We start from the raw sequence: 25844 nt of genomic DNA on the forward strand, positions 1-25844 counted from the left end.
CCATCAACATGGATACAGAGAGGCCTGTGGGCACTTTTCTCTCTACTCAGTGTAGACCCATTCATAAAATTCTTCATGATTCTGGCAAAACCCTCCCTGCATTTTGGCTAACCAGCAGCTCTGCAGTAATTTGGGAGGTGGATATTTTACAACTACAACTCTTTAGCTCTTTTTTTCCTCAAATTTGTTTCCAACTTTCATCACTCAGGGTTATTTACATAAATTAATGCAAATAAATATTTCTCTTGAGTTAAAAAATGTTATGGAATCTGCTGGTCCCAAGTACTACAGAGACCTCAGTAAACTGAATGGAAAATTTGGGATTTGGTTTACTGTTCTTCTAAGTCAAGGGTCAGCAAACTTTTCTGTAAAGGGCCAGAGAGTAAATATTTTAGGCTTTATGGGCCATATGGAGAGCCATGAGTTGCTGACCTCTGCTGTGAGTGCTAGTAAGTTATAAATATAAAATCGGAGGATGGAGTATTTGAACTGACTGCCTAGTTACTTGAGCATAGTCCTACAAACTAGAGTCTTGGGCCAATGCAGGTTTAGCTATGTGATTCTGATGCTTACTACGTCATTCTAGGCACATTGGTGGCCTTAGTTCCTAGTCTATAAAATGAGGATAATAATAGCACTCTATCTGTTTGTTCCTTCCTCCTATTTGCTTATAGAGTTGTTGTTAGGATCAAACAAAGGAAATCACTTATCTCAGAACTAGTATGTTCCATAAATGTTGAGAGTATAATCAGTACTGTTATCAATAACAAAGCCCATTGGGTGAAAGCACCTATTCAAGAGTATACAATTAATGAATTGATTGGGTCACCTTCAAAGGGGTCTAGATAGAGATCATGAAGAAACCTTTTTTCCTTCTTTTTTTAATTTTATTTTTTATTTTAGTTGCGGGGTACATGTGCAGGATGTGCAGGTTTGTTACACAGGTAAACCTGTGCCATAGCGGTTTGTTGCACCTATCAACCCATCACCTAAGTATTAATGAGCCCAGCATGCATTAGCTATTTTTCCTAATGCTCTACCCCTACCCACTCCACCCCCTGAGAGACCTAGTGTGTGTTGTTCGCCTCCCTGTGTCCATGTGCTCTCATTGTTCAGCTCCTGCTTACAAGTGAGAATGTGTGGTGTTTGGTTTTCTGTTCCTGCATTAGTTTGATGAGGATAATGGCTTCCAGCTCAATTCATGCCCCTCTGAAGGACCTGATCTTACTCCTTGTTATGGCTGCATAGTATTCCATGGTGTATTTGTACCATGTAAGAAACCTTTTTTCAGCATCTTCTGTGGGAGGATGTCTGAAGAGACTGGATCAGATTTTTAGTCTGAAGAGACTGGATCAGATTTTTAAAAACATTTTTAAATTTAATTTTTAAACATTTTATTTATTTAATTTTTTCAAGACTGGGTTATGAGACTGCCTAATTTTTGTGTTTTTGGTGGAGACAGGGTTTTACCATGTTGCTCAGACTGGTCTTGAACTCCTGGCCTCAAGTGATCCACCCACCTTGGCCCCAAAGTGCTGGGATTATAGGTATGAGCCACTGCGCCCAGGTGAGACTGGATCAGATTTTGCTTTGCATTGTTGTGAGGACCCTGGTAGTAACTCATGATAGACTGTCTTCCTTTCTCCAAAAAATGAATCCTCACGTTATTCAAAGGAAAATCTCAAATTAAAAATCCTTTCCTGAGCACTTCCTTCAGCCTATAGAGTTCAGCTAAATGCCATGCCCAGGGTCTGGATCATCAACATAGTCTGAGAGCCAGTGATGAGGAGTGATTACAGGCCAGAGGAGTACTGGGACCTCTGCTAATTTGTTCCCAGTGACTTCATCACAGCTGGCCGTGGTTGTGCAACTATGGTTGCTATGGCTGAAGCTTGAAAGAACTTGGCCTGAAGCTGCCTATATGGCCAGTATCTTGGGGGAAATATAGCTTTCAGTAAATACGTTTTATGGGTATTTGTGAAGATTTAGCAGCTATGAGGTTGAGGTTGGGTATGTTGATGAGACTGGAGAAGGAGAAGTTTACTTGAGAGTGGCAAAATAAAACAATATAAAACAATACACACACTTCCCTGCCATCAATGCACACACTCTTAACTACTTTGGACAATTGAAGGCTATGTCTATGATGCTGTAAATAAAGAAATACTGAAGAATGTTATTCTCATCTTAAAGTATCAGGTTCTTGCAGCTGCCATACTGCAATGAAAAGGAGTTGGTTTCGGATGAAGACAGACCAAGGTGTGATTTCCACCTGTCTACTCCTAGCCTCCTAGCTACCTGACAATGGGAAAGTTACTTAACTTTGTTCTCCCATCTGTAAAATGACTAACAGTCACTTCTCATATTGTACGAAATGTCTGTCTTAAGGGATGTTACAAAACAAAACAAAACAAACAAAACAAAACAAAACAAAACAAAACAAAACAAAACTGCTCTCCAGCCAGACTCTACAAGCTGTGAGTCCAACTCACCAAATCTTCACATCCTGCCCTGCAAAGTAGACTAGTAAAGAAAAGGCTGAAGTCATGTCTCAGCATTTGAGCACATACTGAGTCATTACTCTAGAGAGTTCTAATCTTGGGGCTACTGATAATAAGGGGCCATGCAGAGAAGACAGTGAAGCCCTCCTCCACCCCCTGTAATCTGCTAGTGAGTCATCAATTATTCTTAAAGCACCGTCTCTGCCTGCTCTTAGGAAGGTGATATGACACATCACTTGCTTTTGTTTTCACACCTGTCCCCTGGGAACCTTTGCTCAAAGTCGTAAATTATGTGACATCTTTAGTAACAACAACGTGATTCGCTCTGTTAAATCACTCCCTGCCTACTTGTAGCCTGGTGAATGAATTTTCATTCCTTTTTTGAAGATTTTACTTAAGCATATGAAGAAAGCTCCCATCTGTACAATGATGGAACCAAAAGGGACGGGGGCTGCTAACTTAATGAGAGCCAGGCAGGTATGCACAGGAAATCAGGAAACAGTTTACTTTCCTCTTAACACTCTTTTCAGAAAGACAGCAGTGGAAGCCTGATGATAAATAGTAATTGATACTTGGCATTGGTGGCAAGGAGGCAATAAGGGATGGTGGGGACTGTGGCAGACTGGAAAATCCATGCCTATCTAAAGGACAATCACTTCTCAGTTCTATCTGATTGTTGCCACTCAGGGATCTAGGTTTCATAATTATAAGTGGACAAAACCCTTTAGTAACTTTCAATAATAAGACTGAAACAAAGTGCATTGAAATTTACTTAAGAAAAACTTAAATGAGCAGTGGCTCCTACCCGTAATCCCAACACTTTGGGAGACCAAGGTAGGTAGATTACTTGAGGCCAGGAGTTCAAGATCAGCCTGGACAACATGGCAAAACCCTGTCTCTACTAAAAAAAAAAAGAAAAAAAAAATTAGCTGGCATGGTGGTGCACGCCTGTCATCCCAGCTACGTGGGAGGCTGAGGCATGAGAATTGCTTGAACTTGGGAGGCAGAGGTTGTAGTGAACTGAGATCGTGCCACTGCACTCCAGCTTGGGCAACAGAGCAAGACACTGTCTCAAGGAAAAAAAAAAAAAAAAGAGAGAAAGAAAAACTTAAATGATTAACAATATGTTACTATAAATTAAAGGGTTTTAGAATAAATTTCCAACTCTTCATCATTAACATTGTTAAAGTTACTGCTTATTTAGCTTAGCAATAAAGCAAAGGAATCCTTACAAGGTGAATAAACTCTGTGACGTCTGTTATTTTTAGTGTAACAATATAGATAAAGGTTATGTTTCTTTTTGCTTTTGGTTTTTGCTTTTTTTTTTTTCTGAGGCAGTCTCATTTTGTCACTCAGGCTGGAGTGCAGTGGCGCCATCTTGGCTCACTACTGCCTCCGCCTCCCAGGTTCAAGTGATTCTCCTGCCTCAGCTTCCCCAGTAGCTGGGATTACAGGCATGCACCACCACATCTGGCTAATTTTTTGTATTTTTTTTAGTAGAGATGGGGTTTCACCATTTTGGCCAGGCTGGTCTCAAACTCCTGACCTCAGGTGATCCACCCACCTTGACCTCCCAAAGTGCTGGGATTTCAGGCATGAGAGCCACTGTGCCCACTCACTGCACCCTGCCAAAGGTTATGCTTTTGGAGTAGCTGCGAAAGAGACCCGTTTGGGGAGTGAATACTTGATCAGTTGTGTGCGGATAGGGAATGAGACCACTCCAGGGAGCACAAAGCCCTGTGAACAAAGCCCTGTGAACCAGTCTGTCTCCACAAGCTACCAGAGTGAGAATACACATTCTTCTCTTTAGAAGAAATTCTCCTGGTGAGAACATTACCTTTCAGGGGTGACTGGATAGCTCAGTTTATCACTTGTAAACTTAGCAGATCAAACTAGTTGAGAAGCGATTGGGCAGTCAGTAAGCTGACTGGACTGCTGGGATCTACAGGGACTGGATGTTTAGTTCACTTCAATAACCACAGATTTAGCAACTCATTCGAAGGAACCAAAGTAAGGAACTGCACAAGTCCTTTGGGAGGCCTTGAAATGCTTCCGTGAGCGATGGAAGCCATTTAGAGGCATGGTGTTGCTGAACCTTTTGAACACATGATCGGCTAAAGAGAGAAAGATGTTACTTTGGTCTACATTTCTGTAGGGCAGGAAGAAGTGAGGAAGGGAGGAGCAGAACACTTCAGCCTACATCTCAGGAAGGGAGGTTTGAGAAGCGGTGTCTGGCTGAGCATGCTGCTTCTCTGAGCAGATTTCTAGAAGCAGCAGAGGTGTGGGTATGGATAGGAGACTCTCTGTGTCTATCACCTTCTGCTGAGGCTTTTTGTAAAAAACAAATGAGATAGTGTAGAAAGCACTTACCATAAGGTCTGGTACTACATTAGTTTCTCATTGTTGCAGTAACAACTGATCCCAAATCAAGAGGCTTAAAACAAGACAACTTATTATCATATGGTTCTGGAGGCCAGAAGTCTGAGTTGGGTCTCACTGGGCTAAAATCAAGGTGTCAGCAGGGCTGCATTCCTTTCTGGAGGCTCAGATGAGGAGTCTGTTTCCTTGCCTTTGCCAGTTTCTAGAAGCTTCTCACATGCTTCGGCTCATGGCCCTTTCCTTTATCTTTAAAGCCAGCAATGTTGGGCTGTGTCTTTGTCATGCTGCCATCCTCCAGTTCTTTCTTTCCTGCCTCCCCTTTTCAAGCATAAGAACCCCTGTGATTCCATTGGTCCCACCCGGAGAATCCAGGCACATCTCCCTGTCTTGAGGTCAGCTGATTTACAACCTTCTTTGTACCTGCAGCCTTAGAGCCCCTTTGCCATGTAATCTGACACATCCACAGATTCTGGGGATTAGGACATGGACATTTGTGGAGGCGTTACTCTGCCTATCACTGGTACAGAATAAAAAGTCAATAAATGGTTCTATTCATTACCAGTACTCCCTAGACTTTCTTTCTCTACTGTGAAGTTACCTATGCCCTTCAGTTTTTCAAAGGCAGTGCTAAAGCCTCAGCTCTGGTAGAATCTGATGAGCTGGAGGGTGAGAGCAAGAAAGGCAGTCTTTGATGGGCTTAGGGGAGTGGGGAAGTAGCCAGCCCTTACCTGGAAGGTTGTGTGCAGGTCTAGGAGACACATGCAAGTAATTAGCTTGAGGTGCTTTAACCATGATAGTAACAAACTTGGAGAAGAGAAAACGCTGAGCAGAAACGTCATATGCCTCAAAGGTTGGTAGATTGAGAAGGAATTCAGCTTCATTTTCTGTAAGTGTCATGATTAAGTGTGTGCACCTTGTTCAGGACGAGCTGGGTTGCCATCCAGCTCATCTACTCACCAACTGCCTGACTTGGAGCAAATGCGCTCCTCTCTCTGACCTCCAGTTTTTCATCTATAAAGAGGGACTAATAATAGTAGCTATCTTGTAAGAGTGTTGTGGGGAGTCAATGAAATAACATATGTAAAGCATCCAGTACATTGTCTGATGGTAACTGTTGTTATTAGGTAGCTCCACAGGGTAGAAAAATAACCTGCGGATAGAAGCTACAGGGAAACAGTTATAGGCTCACCATAAAGGAAGGACTTCTTAATAGTCAAAGCTATCCAACAGCAGGATGGTTAGAGTAGAAGTGATAAGCTGCCCTGCACTGCAACTGTTCAGGCATTGACCAGACATCGGTATGTGGACTGGCTGCAACAGTGTCATCTGGGTGCTTCTGCAAAAGTCCGGAGGTCTAGGCCCCATCCAGACGTGCTGAATTGGAATATTCAGGAATGGGGCTTGGAGATCTGTTTTGTGTTTTGTTTTGTTTGTTTTTGTTTAATATACTGTTTTTTAAAGAGCAGTTTTAGGTTTACAGCAAAATTGAGTAGAAAGTACAGAGAGTTCCCGTATGTCGCTGCTCACATCCAGGCGCAGCCTACTCCACTGTCAACATCCCCCACCAGAGTGGTACATTAATCACAACCAGTGAACTTACATTGACACCTCATTATCATGCAGAGTGCTTAGTTTACCTTAGGGTTGGCTCTTGGTGTTGTATGTTCGTGGGTTTGGACAAATGTATGATGACATGTATTTACCATTATAGTAACATACAAAGTATTTTCATTGCCTTAGAAAATCCTCCGTGCTTCACCTATTCATCACCATACCCCTCCATAGTTTTGCCTTTTCCAGAATGTCATATAGTTGGAATCATACAGTATGTAGCCTTTTCAAATTGGCTTCTTCACACTTAGTAATATGCATTTATTTTTCCTCCATGTCTTTTTGTGGATAGATAGTTCACTTCTTTTCAGTGCTGAATAATATTGCATTGTCTGCATGTACCGTGGTTTATCCATTTGCCTACTGAAGGATGTCTCAGTTGATTCCAAGTTTTGGGAATTAGAAATAAAGCTGCTATAAATATCCCTGTGCAATGTTTTGTGTGGACATAAGTTTTGGAGATCTGTATTTTTAACAAGTGAACCAGAGACAGAGTTGGGGCCACTAGACCAGATAATCATTTGTCCAGAGGCTTAGAGGGGACAGGAAGCCTCTGTAATCCAGAAATTCTAGGATTCCATGACTGTTCCATATAGCTCTTGGAGCAGGCTCTGGTTTGGACTAGGTGTTACCTTTCTTCTCTCTGGAATCCTCCCCATCCCCCGACAGCAAAATCACTTTTTTGGCCAAATGTTCGGTTTCAATGTGTATTGCTAGCATGAAATTGCCTAATATAAAGAGCAAGTTTTCTCAGACTGGAGGGAGAGTGGGCTGACTGGTTCTTCCAAGTCCAGGACTGACAGGGATCAAATCCTAGCTCTACCATCTATTACCTTTGTGACACTGAGCAAGTAACTTAACCATTCGATGACTTCGTTATTCCTTCAGTAAAAGTTGCTGATACTAGTACCTATCTCCTGAGGTTATTGTGAGAATTAAATAAGTTCATACATAAGAAGACTTAGAAAAATACCTGGTGTGAAGTTAGTTGTGAGTAAATGTTAGCTGCTATCATCATTATTGTCATCATCATTATTCTTATTATTACCAGTTACCAGACATTAGGGTCCTTCTGGTGGGTAAGTCCTTCCTGGTGAAGGACCAGAGTTGGAGTGAACCCTTGAGGTTATTTCACAGCAGCAAGTGCTGGCTAAGTCAACAGGAATAGGATGGTTCCTGTGTGCCCTGGTTGCCTGAAGGGAGGAGTCAGTTGAGTGGATGCCATTTTCTCATGATGGTACATCTGGGGCCATGGCACCAGCAGCATGGATTGTCCAAGGCAGACAACAAGACCATAGCTTCCCAGAGCTCACTTGCCCTTTCTCTTGTTTAGCAGCACCTCCTCTCTCTATCTTCTCTCTCCACGTGCTAGGATGCAAGTCTCATAAGTAGCTACCTAGTGCCTTGGTGTAGGTGGTAGTTCTAACGTGTCCATTGCTTTGCAAATACCTCTAGAAAGAGTATGCCCATAAAACACTGGATTCAAAGGCAAAGGACAGCACAGGTTTAACTTTGCTGCAGACCCACAGCACAGATTTAACTCTGCTATTTCTAACCTTCATGAGCTTGGGCAAGTTTCAGAATCTTCTGGGGCTTCTGTCTTTTCATTTCTAAGATAGAATAATCCTTCCCTCTCAGGAATGTCATTAACTCTTGATGAATGCAAAAATGCCTTTTAAACAATACAAATGTTATTATTGGCTTATTTGTTAGAAAGTTAAACTGATGAAATGTTGGTCATTGTTTACAATTGAAAGATGAACACAAGAAGAACCTGCCTGGGTTCCTGTTATGGAAGACAAGAAAGGAAATGTATGAGAGTTCTTTGCTGTTACGGGCATGGAAGAGTAGAAAGAAGATGAAGGCCACAAACTTCTTTGGCCAGTCAGGTCACTCTGTTATAACCTGGACTACCTTAAGGCCCCGCTGTTTTGCCTTATCTGAAGGAGATGGTTACATGTTCCCAAAGTATAAGGTGTTCTTTGGGCAAAATTAGTACCTGTTCTTTTGCTGGGAAATCCACCAGTATGAATCAGCCATTTAGGGCCAAAGATAGATGCGCTATATGTATTTACTTCTAACACCATAATTTAATTTGACTATTTTTCAACTTTTAACTCAAGTATAGCACTCAGACAAAAAAGCACACAAATCTTACGTGAATGGTGTGATTAATTTCCACAAACTGAACACTCATGTGAAATAAGCATCTGGATTAAAAAGGAAAAAAAGGAGAATAAAATTGCTAGCATTCAAGAAATGCTGCGGAGGCCTCAGAATTTCAACAGTTGACTTCAAGACTGATCCTGGCAATGGTATGCAGTTGGCAAAGTTTACGTCATTTATGTTTTGACATCTCCTTTTGTTTGGCTTCCAGATACAGTTCTGTCCAGGACCTATATTAAGGGGTTCCTCCAGACAATTCTATTTTGGGGGATGGATTGAGAATCTCCTTTACACTAAGGTGTCAGTGAATGGGTTGCTTTTTCCATATGTTTCTGGCTTAAATCTGGGTCTTTGGGTGGAATCAAAAGGGATAGTTCTCTCAAGGAGAAAATTTGGGTCTCTGGGAGCCAGAAGTGGGTGACTTTGAAGGTCTTCAGGGAACCTTTGAGGAAGCCCTTAAAATCATCTCACAAAAGCATTGTGTGGCATTTTGAATGCCTGCCATGGTAAATCTTGCAATTTGCGAGGTCATGATAGTGACTTGCCTTCTTGCTTGGGATTGATGCTACATTGCGTAGTGGGCTGCTCAGTCTAGAAGGAAGAGAAAAGAGACAGGCTGCACTGAAGAAAATCAATCGTAAAGTGTGATCAAAAGACCCAATCCCGGCTAAGGTGTACAGCGCCTCACCCAGTTTCTGCCTAGTGCCTGAAGGCGCTGCAGCTAATTGAACCACCTCTTAGTCAACATCCTAGTCACTCCTGTCTGGCAGACTGATTGGAAAGGCTCAGTTTGAGAAGCTTCAGAGGCTAGAAGAACCTCCCAGGCCTGAGGGCCAAATCTTGAGCTCTTTTAACCTCAAGATCAGGGTTCCAGTGACTCTTGGAAGGGGAATAAGTACTCATGCTTTCTGGCAGTAGGACCACATTTTGGAGGGTCCAATTTAGAGATGCTGATGCTTAGTAGTTGGGTCCTAAGAGATTCTTCAGGGACCAGTGCATCTTCCCAGGTCCTCATCAGTTTCCCCAAAGGCCTTGTTGGGGGAACCTAGAGTGGTTCCTCATTCTATCTTCCCTCAAGAGTGCTGGGAGCACTGAGACCACCATACCTTGGTCAGAGCAGCTGGATCACAACCACCAGCAGAAAAGAACCAGCCCTGCTGAGATGCTGCCCATTTCTGCTACACACTGTTTTTCTCAATGCAGGTGTTCCCTGCTTGTTTTCTTCTTTCTTTCTTTTTGTTTTTTGAGATAGAGTTTCACCCTTTTTGCCCAGACTGGAGTGCAATGGTGTGATCTCAGCTCACTGAAACCTCCACCTCCTGGGTTCAAGCGATTCTCCTGCCTCAGCCTCCTGAGTAGCTGGGATTATAGGCTCCTGCCACCATGCCCAGCTAATTTTTTGTATTTTTAGTAGAGACAGGGTTTCACTGTGTTGGCCAGGCTGGTCTGAAACTCCTGACCTCAGGCGATCTACCTGCCTCAGCCTCCCAAAGTGCTGAGATTACAGGCGTGAACCACTGCACCCGGCCCCCCCTGTTTTTTACAGGATGGGACTTCCGCACTTGAAACCATTTCTTATCTTCCTTCTCTCATTTCTCTCCTCTTCTCAGATTTGTTAGCCTTCTGGACCACTACCTCTTATAATGGAGTGTCACAAAGAACCTGTGACAAGAACATATTTTTAACGTAATCATCCATTCCTTCATGCAACATACACTAATTTAGCATATACTATGTGCCAGGAGGATGCTAGGCATGGTGGAGACAGAGTCAAATAAGACACGGTTTGTCCTCAAAGAGTTTATGTTCTAGTGGGGAAAATATACGAGTAAACCGTGAAAAATGCCTTGAGAGCATGGGTGACATGGTAAACTACATCTACAAAGCAAACTCGGGAGTCAAGTCATCAAAGGCTCCTGAGGGAAGTCATGCCCAGAGTTATTTGGAAGGAATAAAAGTTGGTCTAAGAAGGCTGGTTTGGAGAGTGGGTGGAGGATGTTTTAGCTAGCAGAGATGGTTTGCTTCAAGACAAGCTGGCTTATTCATCTGGAAAGGGGCCAAGTTGCCCCTGGCTCAAAAGCCAGAGTGCATGCCACGTGAATCTTCCTCATCTTGTTGATGTTGTGTGAAGTTATCACATGTATTTTTGTGTTGTTACATGAACCAGAAATGGGTAGCCATTACTTCAGAATTGACAGGCCTTTGGGGACTGGGCTGGCCAGTGTGTTCCTGAGCCATGGCATAATCTTTATTTTTAGAAGAGGTTCCCAATTTGAGATGATCAAACACCCCACCCCGGTCTCTCATTGGGCCCTGGAGGCTGATTGTTCCTTGGTGTCTTATTTCTGTTTGGGGTGGTGAGTCTATCTGGAAATAAGGAAATTTGTTGGGTCAAAGCTGCGTAAGTCTCTGCCTGGGGAAGGATTTCATAGAAGTCCAGAGGCCATATCCTTAAGGTTGTACTCCTGATGTTCTTTGAGAGGTTATTCAGTCATTCCATCGTAGGGAGGCTGATGGCAGTGGGATCTTCCCAGACCCTCACCCACTCTGGATCCTCTGAGACTTTCTGTTTGTAAAAGGCACAAGCACCAATGTATTGGCAGGGAGATTTACTAAAACTCAACAGTGAGTAAACTCTCTTACTGGTCATTTTGCATCATATGAGGGATTTCAGACAAAGAGAGGATATTAAAATTGAGTATCTACTATATATCAGATACTCTCTCAGTGCTTTCATAGATATTATCTTATCGGAGCTCTATAATGATGCAATGAGTTACATTGTTTGTCCAAAAGACTAAATGTCTTGTTGCAGCCACTGCCAGAAAAGGGACATTTTAACCAAGAATCAATGGCCATGTAATTATGTGATTGTATTCCACCAACTTGCCTTCTGACAGTTACTAATCAGAGCTGGTGTTGTAACATCTGTTTCTGAGCCAAACAAATACAATTTTTATTCATCCCTTGAAAACTTTGTCTCCTGCTACTTTGTCTTTGCAGTTTGTGTGTAGACACCTGAGGTCTCAACTGGCTGTATACCTGCCATTCATGGCATTAGCTGGCTTGGACCATTGCACTTAGGAAGTGATATGGAAAAAGAGGCTCTTCTCCTTCGATTTCTCGTCTTGTCTTTTCTGAGTGCCACCTCACCAGTTCCACAGAAGTTGACTGTGCCTGATGTAGGTGGTCTCTCAATGGCTTAGTGGTGAGTTTAGCAGTTGGCCGGTCCCAATGCCAGTTTACCTGTTTGACTGTTCCCAAGGCATTGACTTGCCCGTGTTAGAACTCTAGACCTGAGAATGGGTGAGGATGGATGAGGAATTAGAAGATGCTCACGTCTGAATTGTGTGCTGAATTTCATCCCAACCCAGCTTTATTGGCCCTAGAAAACAATGCTTCCGTAGCAGACATAAGGAAGGTTAAAAGGAACGCCAAAGGTTGTTGTTATGGTTGCTGTTGGTTTGTCTCTCATCTCTGCCTTTCCCTGTGAGGGTTGTGGTGTAGCTACTGGGCTATCTCATGGTAAATGAAATGACTTGTCTTCATGGTCAGCTCTAGGCTTATTCCATCGTGGGTAGCTAGAATGGAATCCACATCTCTGGAACTGAATTCTATTACTATCCTTTTCCCTCCCTGGAGAATTAGAGAATCACAGAATTTTATAATGTTAAAGAATTTCCAATTCGACCCTCTTATTTTATAGATTAAGAGAATGGGACCTAAAAAATAAAAATGGGCCAAAATTGATACTTAAACCTTATTGATATCTTACATTAAGAGTGTGTTTTTACCATCTCATAGCAGTTTACCCTACTGTCTGTTGATCACGGAAGGTAACGTTACATCCATTTTATCCTCATACTTTTCCCCTGACACACCCATTGAGCAGCAGTCCTGGAATTAGAACACAGACTTCCTGACTTCCAGTCCTATCCTGGCCCAATACCATCATGATTCAGGATAGCTATAAACTGTGTTCTTTAACCAGCCCCTCGAATGGACTGAAAGAAGCTGTAGAAAAGAGGTTTGTGAAGTCTGGAGTGCCTCACCAGCAGGACAAGAAAGTAATTCTGTGATTTTGCAAATGAACACTGTGAAGACACAATGAATAGAAGAAGGGACTGAAAGAGACTTTAGAGGCTGTGACCCTTTAAGTTTCATTTGCAGGATCTGTGACAACACAGTATCTGTCAGAGAGAGACTGACATCTTGGTGGGTAAGCATCTTTGACACAGTTAAGGCAGGTCTTACAGGATCTAGGAAGAGTGGAGGGACTTGCAGGCTGTTGGAAATGCCAGAAAGTCTTAGAGTTTCAGGCCCTTTTACAGCAGGGGTGGCATTCTTCAGGGAGCTGGGGATATCCTGGATGTGGCACAATCAAAGCTGAAATCTCTACCTGCTTGTTCTTGGTGCTCGAGCTGACATCACTGGTATTTCCATTTTTCTTATCCAAATACAACAACTGTCTTAGGCGAGAGGCCCTGCTACGAGCACTGTTTTTCTTCTTGATACTAGGGTGACCTAGTGTCTTCCAGTAGGGCAATTTCTGGACATCATTGTCTCCCCAGTACCTCCCCAGATCCTGAAGACTGGGGCCAGAGAGGGGAGGTTAGATGTCAGCAGTGGAAAGACAGGTGGGTGAAGCCCATTGCAAACCCCACACACATCCTCCAGGAGAAACACACCAGTTGCTTTTAGGCTCCCTGGGGAGTGTTCTGTTGCCACCTCATCAAATCAGTGAAGGTGGAAAAAAGAATTTGGTGCCAGCTAAGGCGACACTGAAGTGTGCAGCAGGAAATCTGAATCCAACACCACATCTAATGAGCCTATTATTAGAGGCTCTTGGCAAAGCAAGAGAAATTGAATGCTAATGAAAAGCAGGTTCTGAGAATAGTTTAAAATTTAGCGTTAGCCCCATTACACGTTCCCTTCTGAGTCACAGAGGATGATTTGCACGATAAGCTGAGCTTGCCTTGAAACAGGACTCACGTGGATTTGCATGAGAAAGAACTGGGCAACGATTGCAAAATTAACAGCTGTTTAAATAATTCAATGGAGAGGCTAAGGCTGAAGGAAATTATAGGCTCATTGTTAAAAGTTTTTAATTATCCCCCAACAGCTGTCCCACCACATGGCCTTACTTTGTTGGGCAGTGGAGGCCATTCGAGAGATCGGTCTGAGTTGGCGCACTGGAACTTCCAACATTAAGGCATTGCATTGCTAATATTCCTCCATTCAGGAGGCACTAAAATAGAAACATGGATGGCAGGCAGTGTCAGAGAGCACTAGCCTTGATGGATTTGGTGGACCCAAATCCCACCTGGGTTTTATTGCTTTGTTCTGTGTGCACAGCCACAGGATGTAGGAAGGGACTATTAGTAAAGGGGTAAGTGTGCACACTGGACATCTTACTGTGTATCCGATGGACTTCCCAGACCACATTTGGCACTTTCTGCTTATCGCCATGGGAGCAAATCTGCTGGCTGCTGTGACCTTAGGCTTTCCACCTATATCCAACTCACCTCTTTCTGGTAACTGTTTCTCTTAGGGGGAGCTGGGAATAGTCATTTACACCCTCATAATATTCATGATGGTGATAGGACCCAGCATTACTTTTACATATTCATTTGAATCCATGTAAAAATCAACATGTGGACCCCAGGGTGTGCATCTGGGTGGGAGCTTTGGGATCTAGGTAGTAAGACAGATTTCCAAATTGTGTATGTTCCATTTATTTGCTAAGCTCTAGACAAATTGCATAAAATACTTGAGGAGACCCCTCATTTCTTCTAGGTTTCTATTCAAATGTCCCTTCATCATAGACGCCTTCCCCTGACACTTGATACAAAATCACGCTGCCTCCCCACACACTGCTATCCTTCTCCTTCACCCTTGATACGGTTTGGCTGTGTTCCCACCCAAATCTCATCTTGAATTGTAGCTCCCATAATCCCCATGTGTCGTGGAAAGGACTCTGTGGGAGATACCTGAATCGTGGGGGCAGTTACCCTCATGCTGTTTTCATGATAGTGAGTGAGTTATCACGATATCTGGTGGTTTTATAAGGGGATTTTCCCCCTTTTTCTTGGCACTTCTCCTTGCTGCCACCATGCGAAGAAGGACACATTTTCTTCCCCTTCCACCATGATTGTAAGTTTCCTGAGGCTTCCCAAGCCATGCTGAACTGTGAGTCAATTAAACCTCTTTCCTTTGTAAATTTCACAGTCTCGGGTATGTCTTTATTAGCAGAGTGAGAATGAACTAATACAACCCCCCTCCCAGCACTTCTCACTACTTAAAATGTATTTACGTATTTGTTCTCTCACTAAAGTGCACACTCCATGATATCAAGGGCTCTTTTTGTTTATTGCAATATCTTTAACATTGACAACAGTATGGGGCCTGTAATATGGGCCCACTAGAAATTTGTGGAATAAATGCAAGAATGGTCAGAATCTGACTGAAGTGGCATGCTGCCAGTCTGTCTGCAGAAGGGCCTTATTCCCAGGGGCAAGCAAGGGGCCATTTTAGAGCTACTTTTCAATTCTCAGTTTCTCTTGGCAAACATTGATTAAGCTCTCAGTACTAGGTGTTAAAGATCACAATCTTGCCCTCCTGGGGTTCATAGACTGGTGGAGAATGTAGGCATTTAAATTAAATCCTTCCTTCAAGAGCTGACTCAGGTCTTGGCCCCTTCTGGAACCCCTTCTTGAACATCCCTTCCTCTTCCCTGAACCTGGGTTAGGCATTGTTCTTATGATTTCCCATAGACTCCTTTGCAAGCTTGCTCAGGGCCTGTACATAAAGCAGACAATTACAGTACAACGTGCTTTATGTTTTCTCTCTGAGTAAAGGCTCTTTAAGAGTAAAGATTGTACCATACCCATTACTGAGTATAGTATCTGACACATAGAGAACACTCAATAAATATAAGTTATCCCTGTTATTGTCACTGTTACCAGATGTGTTTGCAATCAGCATTTATAGAGCTGTTTGTGTGAACACATTTTTAAAAACTTACATCTTATTCTAAAGGTGTATAGGCTTAGAAGCAGCTCTATATTATATAATATTCTATATACATTATATAATCATGCTATATTACGTGATAATTTCCATGTCAGTCTCTCTTTGTGTTCTGGGAGATGTAGTGATTAGTTAGACTAATTAGAATAGTTGGAAATTTTAGATTAGTCAGAATTTTTACAGAGAGTTCTTGGGGGACTCTCTGTGTTTCCAGCTGCAAGGTGAGTCCCTGAATTACCTTTAAAATTATTTTCTATGTGCAAGCAGCAAGGACTCTTACAAGTCTTCCATATCTGTTTAATTCCAAGAGGGCAACTCACGGAAATTCTCTCAATAAATATTTGTGGGTTTACAGTATTTTGATGTAGTCACTTTGATGTGGCTATTTTGATTCAGGACTTGAGGGACATTTTGTTATGGCCTAAAAAACAAACCATTAAAGAGGCAGCAATATTGTACAACAAAGAAATGTGTGGCACAGGCATCCAACCATGTTGCCGGGTTGGGTGTGTATGCTAACCTAATTGTTTGTGTGTTTTCACTTTGACATGGCTGTTTTGATGCCTGACACTTCCCTTACATCATATGGATCTTGCCGGAATGGTTGCTTTAAATACTTCCTAGTTTTACTTGAATACCAACCATGTGCCTGATTCTCATTTCAATGGCAGGAGGGATTCAAATGAAGCAGAAGGCAAGGAGATTAATGATCTCAAGGGGACTGGAGAGTTTGGCCAAGAGCTGGCTAAGGAAATACATTCACCATTTCAGAACACATACTACCTCCATTCTTTGTTCGACATTTCCTGCTTTAGAGCTTCATATTACTGGCTGGAGACATGTTTAAAAATGGAAAAAGATCCCACTGTAAACATAGAAATATGGTCTATCCATGTTAAAAAGATCATTTTGATCATTTCCCCCTGCTGTGTTGTAAAGTGAATTTTCTGTCTGTTTCACTTGGTGATAGGAGGAAGTGGTATTTATTGCTCACTGATCAGAAAGGCCCTCACCCACCTGCTGTGGGCAGTCATACCCTATTTTCTTTTTCAGATGGTCTGAGGGATTGTTAGTGCACACATATGTCAGGAAACCAGAAGTTGCCTCAGAAATTAACTAAATGAGTAGAAAATTCGGCCATTAAGGGGAGACTAAGAAGATTATATTTTGACTAACATTCTCATCTGATCATGCAACGTTATTCCTAATTTTAAAACATTTGGGTAGCGAGTATATTAGGCAGCCTGTTATGAAAAAGCAAGTAGTTGTATTTGGGTTCCAGGTCTTAACTCTGAGACTGGAAGCTTAGGTCTTGGTATCTTGCTGGAATGGCAGGGCAAGTGGGTAAGCTCCCTGAACAAAATGTCATCCTTGCCATGAAGTTGATGGGTGTTAAGTGTCTCTTCTTTGTGTACACTGGAGAAAGGTACTATGCTAGCATATTTTTGTTTAACTTTTATGAAGTAGGCTTCAGGCTTTTCTTTCTACACCCCACACAACTAGCAAGAGTTGGAGTCAGGATTTGAAGCCAAGGCCCTCTGGCTCCAAAACCCACACTATTCCCATTATAACCAGTTATTTCAAAACACTGGTCTGCAGCTTGGTGTTGGTTCCAAAGGAAATTTTCGCCAGTCTATGACAAGACTATCTGGATAAGGGCAACACCTCCCTGTCTTGAAGGCACTGTCATCTGTTCAGAGACACCTCTCTTTCCAGGTGTGAAAGGCTTTTTTTTTTTTTTCTTTTATCAAATGATGGTGATTGTAAACAGCAGCTAAAAAATGTCCTAAGATATGAAAGTGAAAAACTGGCCTCCCTATGGCAATCCCCAAGCTTACATCTGGAATATTATTGGCCAGGGAAATGACAAAGCTGAGGATGAAGTATGCCCATTACCCCAGCAAGGGCTCCTTTGGGCAGACTCCCAGGATGGCTTAGGCGTACCTGGGGTTTACCCAGAAAAGGGCTTGGCTGCAGTCATAGCTGGAGGTGATCAAAATACTTCTTAAAACCATACTTCTAGATTCTAAGTCGTATTAGCTCTTGGCCAGTTTAGTAGTCTTGATAATGTAAGTGACCTTTTAAAAGCCACAATAGGTTGATTTTTTTTTTGTTTGTTTTTGTTTTTTTTTTTACACTATGTAAACTATCTTTTCCAAAAAAGAGGTAAAGCTTGGATGATCAACATTTGTGACTTTCACATGTCAGGATGAGGAAGGCTTGAGCTTGGAGACATTTTAAAGTTGATGTAACTCAAGTATGACTCACCTTTTTGCTGTTGTTACAAGAACAAAATAGCTCAGGTTTTGGAGCCAGACCTGTCTGGATTTGGATCTCTATTTATTTTAGCCTTTGCAACCTTGGTCAAGACTCAAGTAAAGGCTCTGTAACGTGGTAACTTCCTTCCCGAAGTTACTATGGGGGGCAACTCTATGGAAGACCCTACCATTGCATGTAGTGTTCCTTTCCTTTACTGGGAGGATCCACATCAGTTCTCAGTGTGTCCTACTGTCCTGCTTATAGGTGACCCTGAGTCACCCTTACTTTTACTTTCCTGCAGATGGTTCCAGATTCCAACTGTGCCTGGAGAGGTTCCTCCTCATCTAGCCCCTGAAACTGTATAGGGGAGATGCCAGTCTTTCTAATCTCTGCCTTCACTTCTGTTCCAGTGCCAACAATATGCCCAAGCAGGTGGAAGTGCGAATGCACGACAGTCACCTCAGCTCGGAGGAACCCAAGCACCGGCACCTGGGCCTGCGCCTGTGTGACAAGCTGGGGAAGAATCTCCTGCTCACTCTGACGGTGTTTGGTAGGTACCTGCACCACCCCACCCCCAGTCCCCTCTTCTCTGGGACTCTCCTGGCTCTGTGGGGCAGCTGGTCTCAGCAGCCAGTCGTTCCACCAGAAAGGAAGCCACATGGTTTGCCTAGGGTCCTGTCTGCCCAGGCTTCAGTGATACAATTTTCCTCCTTACCTCCTTTAGCCATTCGTTCTCCTTTGGATTCTAGTAGTTCTTAAATTTTTTGCAAGTAAGCATCTTGTGAGAATGTTGGCATGTGGATTCCTACACTCATGGAGACTTGCTTTGGGCCATCTGAAATGTGGCCCTACAGTCTACATATTAGCAAACCTTCTAGGCAGTTCCAAAGCAGTGGTCCATGGACCATGTTAAGAGAACCACCTGCATCAAGATAAGCCCAAGTATTGCATGAAACCACACTAAAATGGCTCCCAAGGTCTGAGCTTCTCCAGACACATCATTAATTTAGGTAATTTGGGCACATTGGCTAATGAGGTCAGTGTGGAAGATGTTTGCCCCAATGCCTTAATCTGATACAGCTCCATGTAGCAAGTCCTCCTCCTCTGCTTCAGGCCTCACCCAGGTGATGGTTGTTCTCGGGCTGTTGATGCAATCTTGGTCTTAAGTTTCCCATGAGGGTTTATTGAAAATGGGGCAAGATACAGTTTCTTATAATGACAACCACACCATTTCCTTTTTCAATCCCTCCCTTGTTCTTCAGCTCTCACTTAGATTACACAGAGAAGCAATGAACAACTTGTCCTTCCCACCCTCTCAGCCACCCACACACACCCACCTGAACCCCTCTATTCCATGGCCTTTCCTTTGAGATAGATGCCTTGGTTGCCAGTGGCCCAGGATCAGGACTGGGAGCTCACCACAGCTAAGTTCACTTAATAAGAAACCACAGGCATGGTTAGGTTTTCCAAAGGTTACCCACCATGTAACCACATCTAATTCATCACAGGACTTGAAGAAGTTGGAGAGTATGATTTTCACCTGCAGAAGAAAAAGAGTCAGGCTTGCAGCCACATGACTCCCTCTACATCCATGGAATTAACACCGTAGCCTGCATTCCTGGAACTCCCTCCCTCCGTTATGGCCAGTGGTACTGACTCAACTTGTGGTTTCTGCAAGAGTCATTCATGTTGGCCACCCATTTGCAGAGATCTAAAATTTTTCTTCTGAGATCTGAGTCTGTAAAGTGAAAGATCCCTGCCAGCATCTCTGCCTAAATTGTTTCCTCCAAAATTAAATATTTTAGACTCCATTCTTGAGCTCCCATAAGATCAGCAATCTAAAAACTATGTAAAAGGACACAGAAGTCAAGGACAAGCCTTGAGAGTGAGCCATGGGGAAATTATTGGAAGCCAAAGAAAATAGATAGGAAGAAAGAAATAGAATTCACATTAGCTTGGTCAATTAAATGTTCTTTTCATCTGGTCTCCAGTTACAATGAGAAGACACACATTAAATGCCATGCCATGTGGTCAAGCTTGGGCTGGGTGAGGAAGCAATATCTGTCCTTGTGAGTTATTTCTTTCTTTTTTCTTTCTTTCTTTCTTTCTTTTTTTTTTTTTTTTGAGATGGAGTCTCACTCTTTTTGCCCAGGCTAGAGTGCAATGGTGCCGTCTCAGCTCACTTCAACCTCCGCCTCCCGGGTTCAAGCGATTCTCCTGCCTCAGTCTCCTGAGTAGCTGAGATTACAGGTTTCCACCACCACGCCCAGCTACATTTTTGTATTTTTAGTAGAGACAGGGTTTCACTGTTTTGGCCAGACCGGTCTCACTGACCTCAGGTGATTCACTCACCTTGGCCCCCCAAAGTGCTGGGATTATAGGCATAAGCCACTGTGCCCAGCCCCTTATGGTTTATTTCTATGGACAATTTCTGGCTCCAAGTAGACAAATAGCCTCAAAGAAGTTGGAGTCAAGTTGCCAGTGTGCACTTTCATAAAGCCTTGAGAAGGTTCTCCTTGACTCTTTGGGTGTTGACTTTTTTAGAATAGTTGGAGGGATAGAAAGTCCTCTCGCTAGTCAACAAAATCAGCCTCACTTATCTAATGTTGTTTTTGTTACACATTGCTCATCATCTAATACTGCAGAAGCATGAGAAAGGTCAATGTTGCTGAAATAAGTGTCTAGAGTTAGTCATTTGACAAGGGCAAAAAACAAATTCAGATTGTTTTCCCCTTCCTTTTAGGTGTCATCCTGGGAGCAGTGTGTGGAGGGCTTCTTCGCTTGGCATCTCCCATCCACCCTGATGTGGTTATGTTAATAGCCTTCCCAGGGGATATTCTCATGAGGATGCTAAAAATGCTCATTCTCCCTCTAATCATCTCCAGTTTAATCACAGGTAAGATGACCTCACCAGTGCCTGGCTAACATGGGTCTTACTCCTGCCCCAGCTTTTGGATTGACTAGAATCTCAATTTGGTTGAGGGAAAGTGATCGTCTACGCCATTTCACTTCAGAGCTTTGGTTTTCCTGTCTCTGAAATGGGGATAATCAACCCTAAAGAAATAAAAGCTTGCCATCAATTAGTCAAGTCTATTTGTCTTTCTCTCCAGCAAAAAAAAAGAAAAGGAAACACAGCCACATGTTACAAGTGATGATACCTCTAGTGGTTTTAATTTTTTTTTTTTTTTTTGAGAGGGAGAGTCTCCCTCTGTTGTCCAGGCTGGAGTGCAGTGGTGCAATCTCGGCTCACTGCAACCTCTGCCTCCTGGGTTCAAGCGATTCTCCTGCCTCAACCTCCTGAGCAGCTGGGGCTACAAGCGTGTGCTACCATGCCTGGCTAATTTTTGTATTTTTAGTAGAGACAGGGTTTCACCATATTGGCCAAGCTAGTCTCGAACTCCTGACCTCATGATCCACCAGCCTCCAAAGTGCTGGGATTATAGGCATGAGCCACCATACCTGGCCTTAATTTTTAATGTCTACTTTTCTCACCATTCTAAATTGTATTTTGTCCAGACACTGATAAAGGTAATAAATGGAAAAGGAAACTTTCTACTATTTTAATCGGGAATAGAGGGAGGTTGGCATCAAAAATAAATGAAATGCTAGGTATGAAAGTCCTCTGAGTTTTTCAGAACAAAAGTACTCCTAATATGTGGCATCATGTTCACTTATTTTTGACTAAAATAATTAATTACTGTATTTGAAAGAATTTAGTCCTCCTCTGTGGGCTTATACTGATATTTTCCTCCTTACCAAATAATATTGCTGAAACAGGGTATAAATTGGCGCCCTTTGGAGACTAAGCTCTGAGTTAAGGGCAGGAAGCCAAGCTTTGGTCCAAATTTGGGTACCAGCCAGCTAAGTGATCTGGAGAAGTTATCCCCCTGGACTGGCAAGGCTCTGGTCACTCCAGGAGATTCAGGGGCTGAGCTGGGTTGTCAGACAGCCTCAGCTGGTTGACCAGTGACCCCAGTACCCAAAATGCTGGAACTCAGAATCAGGCACTTAGGGGCTTAGTGGGATCTTATCATTCAACGCTAGATTGAGTGAAATGGTGCATTTACCATGAATGCTCCTCTCTAAACCAGATAAAATGTTCTCTAGGCCTGTTAACAGATCATACATTGGCCAACTTGGTGGGGAAACCTAGCTCCCATTGGCTAGAATTAGACTTTAGCTTGTAAAGAGAAGTAGGTCATACGTAGGTCAGCTTAATTTAGAGCAGCTCACATCACTAACTTCCTCCCCCACAGCAAAAAAGACTGACCCCCAAAAAGGGGTTCAATCTCTCTTTCTGGTAAAAGCAGGAACTGAAACTAGGAAGTGGACTCATTGAAGAAACAATTGGAAAAAAACCCAGTAGGGCTGGAGTTTTTGTTAATTTGCTTGGAATTTCCTCTAACCTCCCTAGGTATAGATGAAGTGCCCACCATTGGCAGGGTGCTTCACAGGGTGTTCCCTAATCCCTGCATGAGGCTGGGAACGTGGATCTTCATGCTTCACCTCGGAGAAATGAGAGGACTGGGCGAAATCTTCATTCTCAGACTCTCCATGTCAGTTACCAGTAATATATTCAAAAGACATTTTGAGCATGGGACAGAGCTACTAACTTTTTAGTCTTCCAAGTGAGGACATTAAAACCTAAATAAATAAACAAGTTAAAAACTAGCATGTACCAGCACCATCGCATTGCTTCATAAAAGAAAGGATATGTTAAGACCAAAAAAAAAAAAAAAGTGGAAAGAACATAATCTCAGAATTAAAAATGGGTTGTCTTCAACTTTATTTTAACTCATTATTGCAGACTGACAAAAAAGTTGTCACAGACCATTCATAAACTCTAAACAGGAGAATCTCCAACTCTCCCAGTTCTGTAAAATCTTGAAAATCTCCCTGGAAAATAGAATGATAAACTTTGAGATTGACCAAATATTCAGTCCAGTCGGCCCTGCATATCTGTGAGTCCCTCATGTGAGGATTGAAAATATTTGAGAAAAAAAACTAATAAAAAATACAAAATAATGCAAGTTTAAAAATATAGTATAACAATTATGTACATAGCATTTACATTGTATTAGGTATTGTAAATAATTTAGAGGTGATTTAAAGTAGACAGGAGGATATGCATAGGTTATATACAAATATTACACCATTTTACAGAAGGGACTTGAGGACCTGCAGATTTTGGTATCTGTTGGGAGTACCAGAACCAATTCCCTCATCGATACTGAGGGAAGACTACAGTAGGGGATTTAATCAGCCATTAACACATTTGAGTAATATGAAGCCAATGTCATAGAAATGTAGACATAGGTCATTAGCACAAATGTAATAGAATTAATCCTTCTGCATTTCTTTTCAATCCAGGGTTGTCAGGCCTGGATGCTAAGGCTAGTGGCCGCTTGGGCACAAGAGCCATGGTGTATTACATGTCCACAACCATCATCGCCGCAGTGCTGGGGGTCATTCTGGTCTTGGCTATCCATCCGGGGAATCCCAAGCTCAAGCAGCAGCTGGGGCCTGGGAAAAAGAACGATGAAGTGTCCAGCCTGGATGCCTTCCTGGACCTTATTCGAAATCTCTTCCCTGAAAACCTTGTCCAGGCCTGCTTTCAACAGGTAATCCAGAGTTCAGATGTTCTCTCTTCTCTAGTCCTCTAAGTTATCAAGTCAATAACTTAAGAGTCTATTTTGCCGGGCGCGGTGGCTCAAGCCTGTAATCCCAGCACTTTGGGAGGCCGAGATGGGCGGATCATGAGATCAGGAGATCGAGACCATCCTGGCTAACATGGTGAAACCCCGTCTCTACTAAAAAAATACAAAAAACTAGCCGGGCATGGTGGCGGGTGCCTGTAGTCCCAGCTACTCGGGAGGCTGAGGCAGGAGAATGGCGTAAACCCAGGAGGCAGAGCTTGCAGTGAGCTGAGATCCAGCCACTGCACTCCAGCCTGGGTGATAGAGCGAGACTCCGTCTCAAAAAAAAAAAAAAAAAAGAGTCTATTTTAACAGATCAACTCTGGTAGAAATTTTCTTAATATGTAATTATCTCTGTCTAGGCCCAGGGATTCTATGAGGTGGTTTAGGGCAGGATCTTGGGATTGGAGTCTCCTGGTTTTAACTTTTTTAAACCTCCTTTTTTTTTCCAGCTCACTTAATATCTTTTTGCTCTGGGATTGTCCTCCTTTTTTTTCTCTCTCTCTCTCCTTATATCTATCTCTTCCTTTCCTTTTTGTGCATGAGGCTGGGAAATGTGTCTTTGCGTCATCCATGGGCATATTTTTATTAGCCTTGCCCACAACCTTCTAGAGTACACAGGGGTTCTTAAACTTGGCAGTAAAGCCAAACCACCAATGGCACTTTTAAGAAAATACAAATACTGTACACAATCAGAATCTCCAAGGGATGAATCTGGAGCTTGGGTATTTTTTTAAATTGTGGAAGTAATACATGCAGATTATGAAAGATTTAGAAAGCATAGAAGTACATAAAGTAAAAGTTAGAAGCTTCTACTTTCCCTTCTCTAGAGCTACTTCTGTTGAGAATGTTGTTTCCTCCCCTATATTTTTCTTTTGCCACATATGCAAGTGTGCATAATCTTTAAAAGAGTTCAACCCTGGCCAGGCGTGGTGGCTTATGCCTATAATCCCAGCACTTTGGGAGGCCAAGGCAGGGGGATCATTTGAGGTTAGGAGTTCAAAACCAGCCTGGCCAATGTGATGAAACCCTATCTCTACCAAAAATGCAAAAATTAGCTGGGTGTGGTGGCATATGCCTGTTATCCCAGCTACTCAGGAGGCTGAGGCAAGAGAATTCCTTGAGCCTGGGAGGCAGAGGTTGCAGTGAACAGAGCCACTGCACTCCAGCCTGGGAGACAGAGTAGCATACTGTCTCAAAACAAACAAACAAACAAAACAAGAATTTAACCCAACGGTACTCCATTGTTCATAAAATGTTACATTTGACTTTTTCATTGAACAATGTTTTAAAGTCATCTCTTCTTTTTTCATGATTGCATAATATTTTTAAAGGATAAATTCCTAGAAGTAAAAATGCCCTGACAGGAGTTTTATATTTTGAGTTTGCTGGCTGTTGCAAAATGGCACTACAAAAGTAGGTAGCAGTGGGTACAGATTCCTTAGCAATGTACGCTCTTGCCTGCTGCATACACGCCTATACATTTTTTTAAACTTGGGATTTTTTAAAAATAGGTGATTCTGCTGAGTGGAGCCACTGAGTTAGCTGAGTAGGCACCATCCACTACCCTGTTTTCTAGCCCCAAGGCCTGCTTAGGCTAGAACACACTCCACACACGCCAGTTGCCATGAACCTGCGTAGAAACTAAGCTAAAACCAAGCAGTCTCCTTCAGCCATTTCCAAGCACAGAGGAATGAGCTTAGGAAACAGGTAGCTTAGAAGAAAAGTGTGTATTCCTAGCTGTCTCCAAAATGTAGTCCTTAACCATTGCTGAACCCAGATTACTCTGTTCCCTAGTTTCAGATACCATTTTAGTGGTACATGTAACATGGACCTATATTAAAGGAAACCACTCCAGGCCAGGGAAGTTGGATGCAGAAATAAATAGAAATAAGCTGGAGGAGAAGGTACTTACTGGGCTCCATCTGTATAGCATGTTTGCCCCTCAGCCAGCCTGCTCAGAAAGATGAATTGACTTGCTTTAGAGTGAGACACACAATTGGGTGCTGTCCATTCTTAACGTTTTGGAGAGAGTGTTCTGGGATTGCAGCTGCAGGAGGCTGAGCTGGTAGTAGACTCGGGGAGAGTGGAGCATGGGAGGGCCTGGGAAGGACAGATTTGGACTCAGTTCTGTGCCTGGTCATGCCATGCTCTGTGAAAACAGGAAGGCAGGACCAAGAAGCAGGCAGGCTCCTGGAGCTAT

General features: G+C 42.8%; 1 protein-coding gene across 3 annotated transcripts in view; it reads left to right on the forward strand.

Moving 5' to 3' along the window:
* SLC1A2 (solute carrier family 1 (glial high affinity glutamate transporter), member 2) overlaps positions 1-25844 on the forward strand; it is a 173239-nt gene that overhangs the window by 96501 nt on the left and 50894 nt on the right. For 2 of the 3 annotated variants that reach the window (XM_011965516.1, XM_011965515.1), the window contains 3 exons: positions 18356-18495; positions 20689-20841; positions 23316-23566. In XM_011965516.1, coding sequence (XP_011820906.1) covers positions 18366-18495; positions 20689-20841; positions 23316-23566 — 534 coding nt within the window. In that variant the 5' untranslated portion in view covers positions 18356-18365. Of the gene's footprint in view, positions 1-13181; positions 13295-18355; positions 18496-20688; positions 20842-23315; positions 23567-25844 lie in introns of those variants that run through there. The other variant, XM_011965517.1, reaches the window with a different exon arrangement.

Source organism: Mandrillus leucophaeus, unplaced genomic scaffold (assembly GCF_000951045.1).
Source record: "Mandrillus leucophaeus isolate KB7577 unplaced genomic scaffold, Mleu.le_1.0 Scaffold73, whole genome shotgun sequence".
NCBI lineage: Eukaryota > Metazoa > Chordata > Mammalia > Primates > Cercopithecidae > Mandrillus > Mandrillus leucophaeus.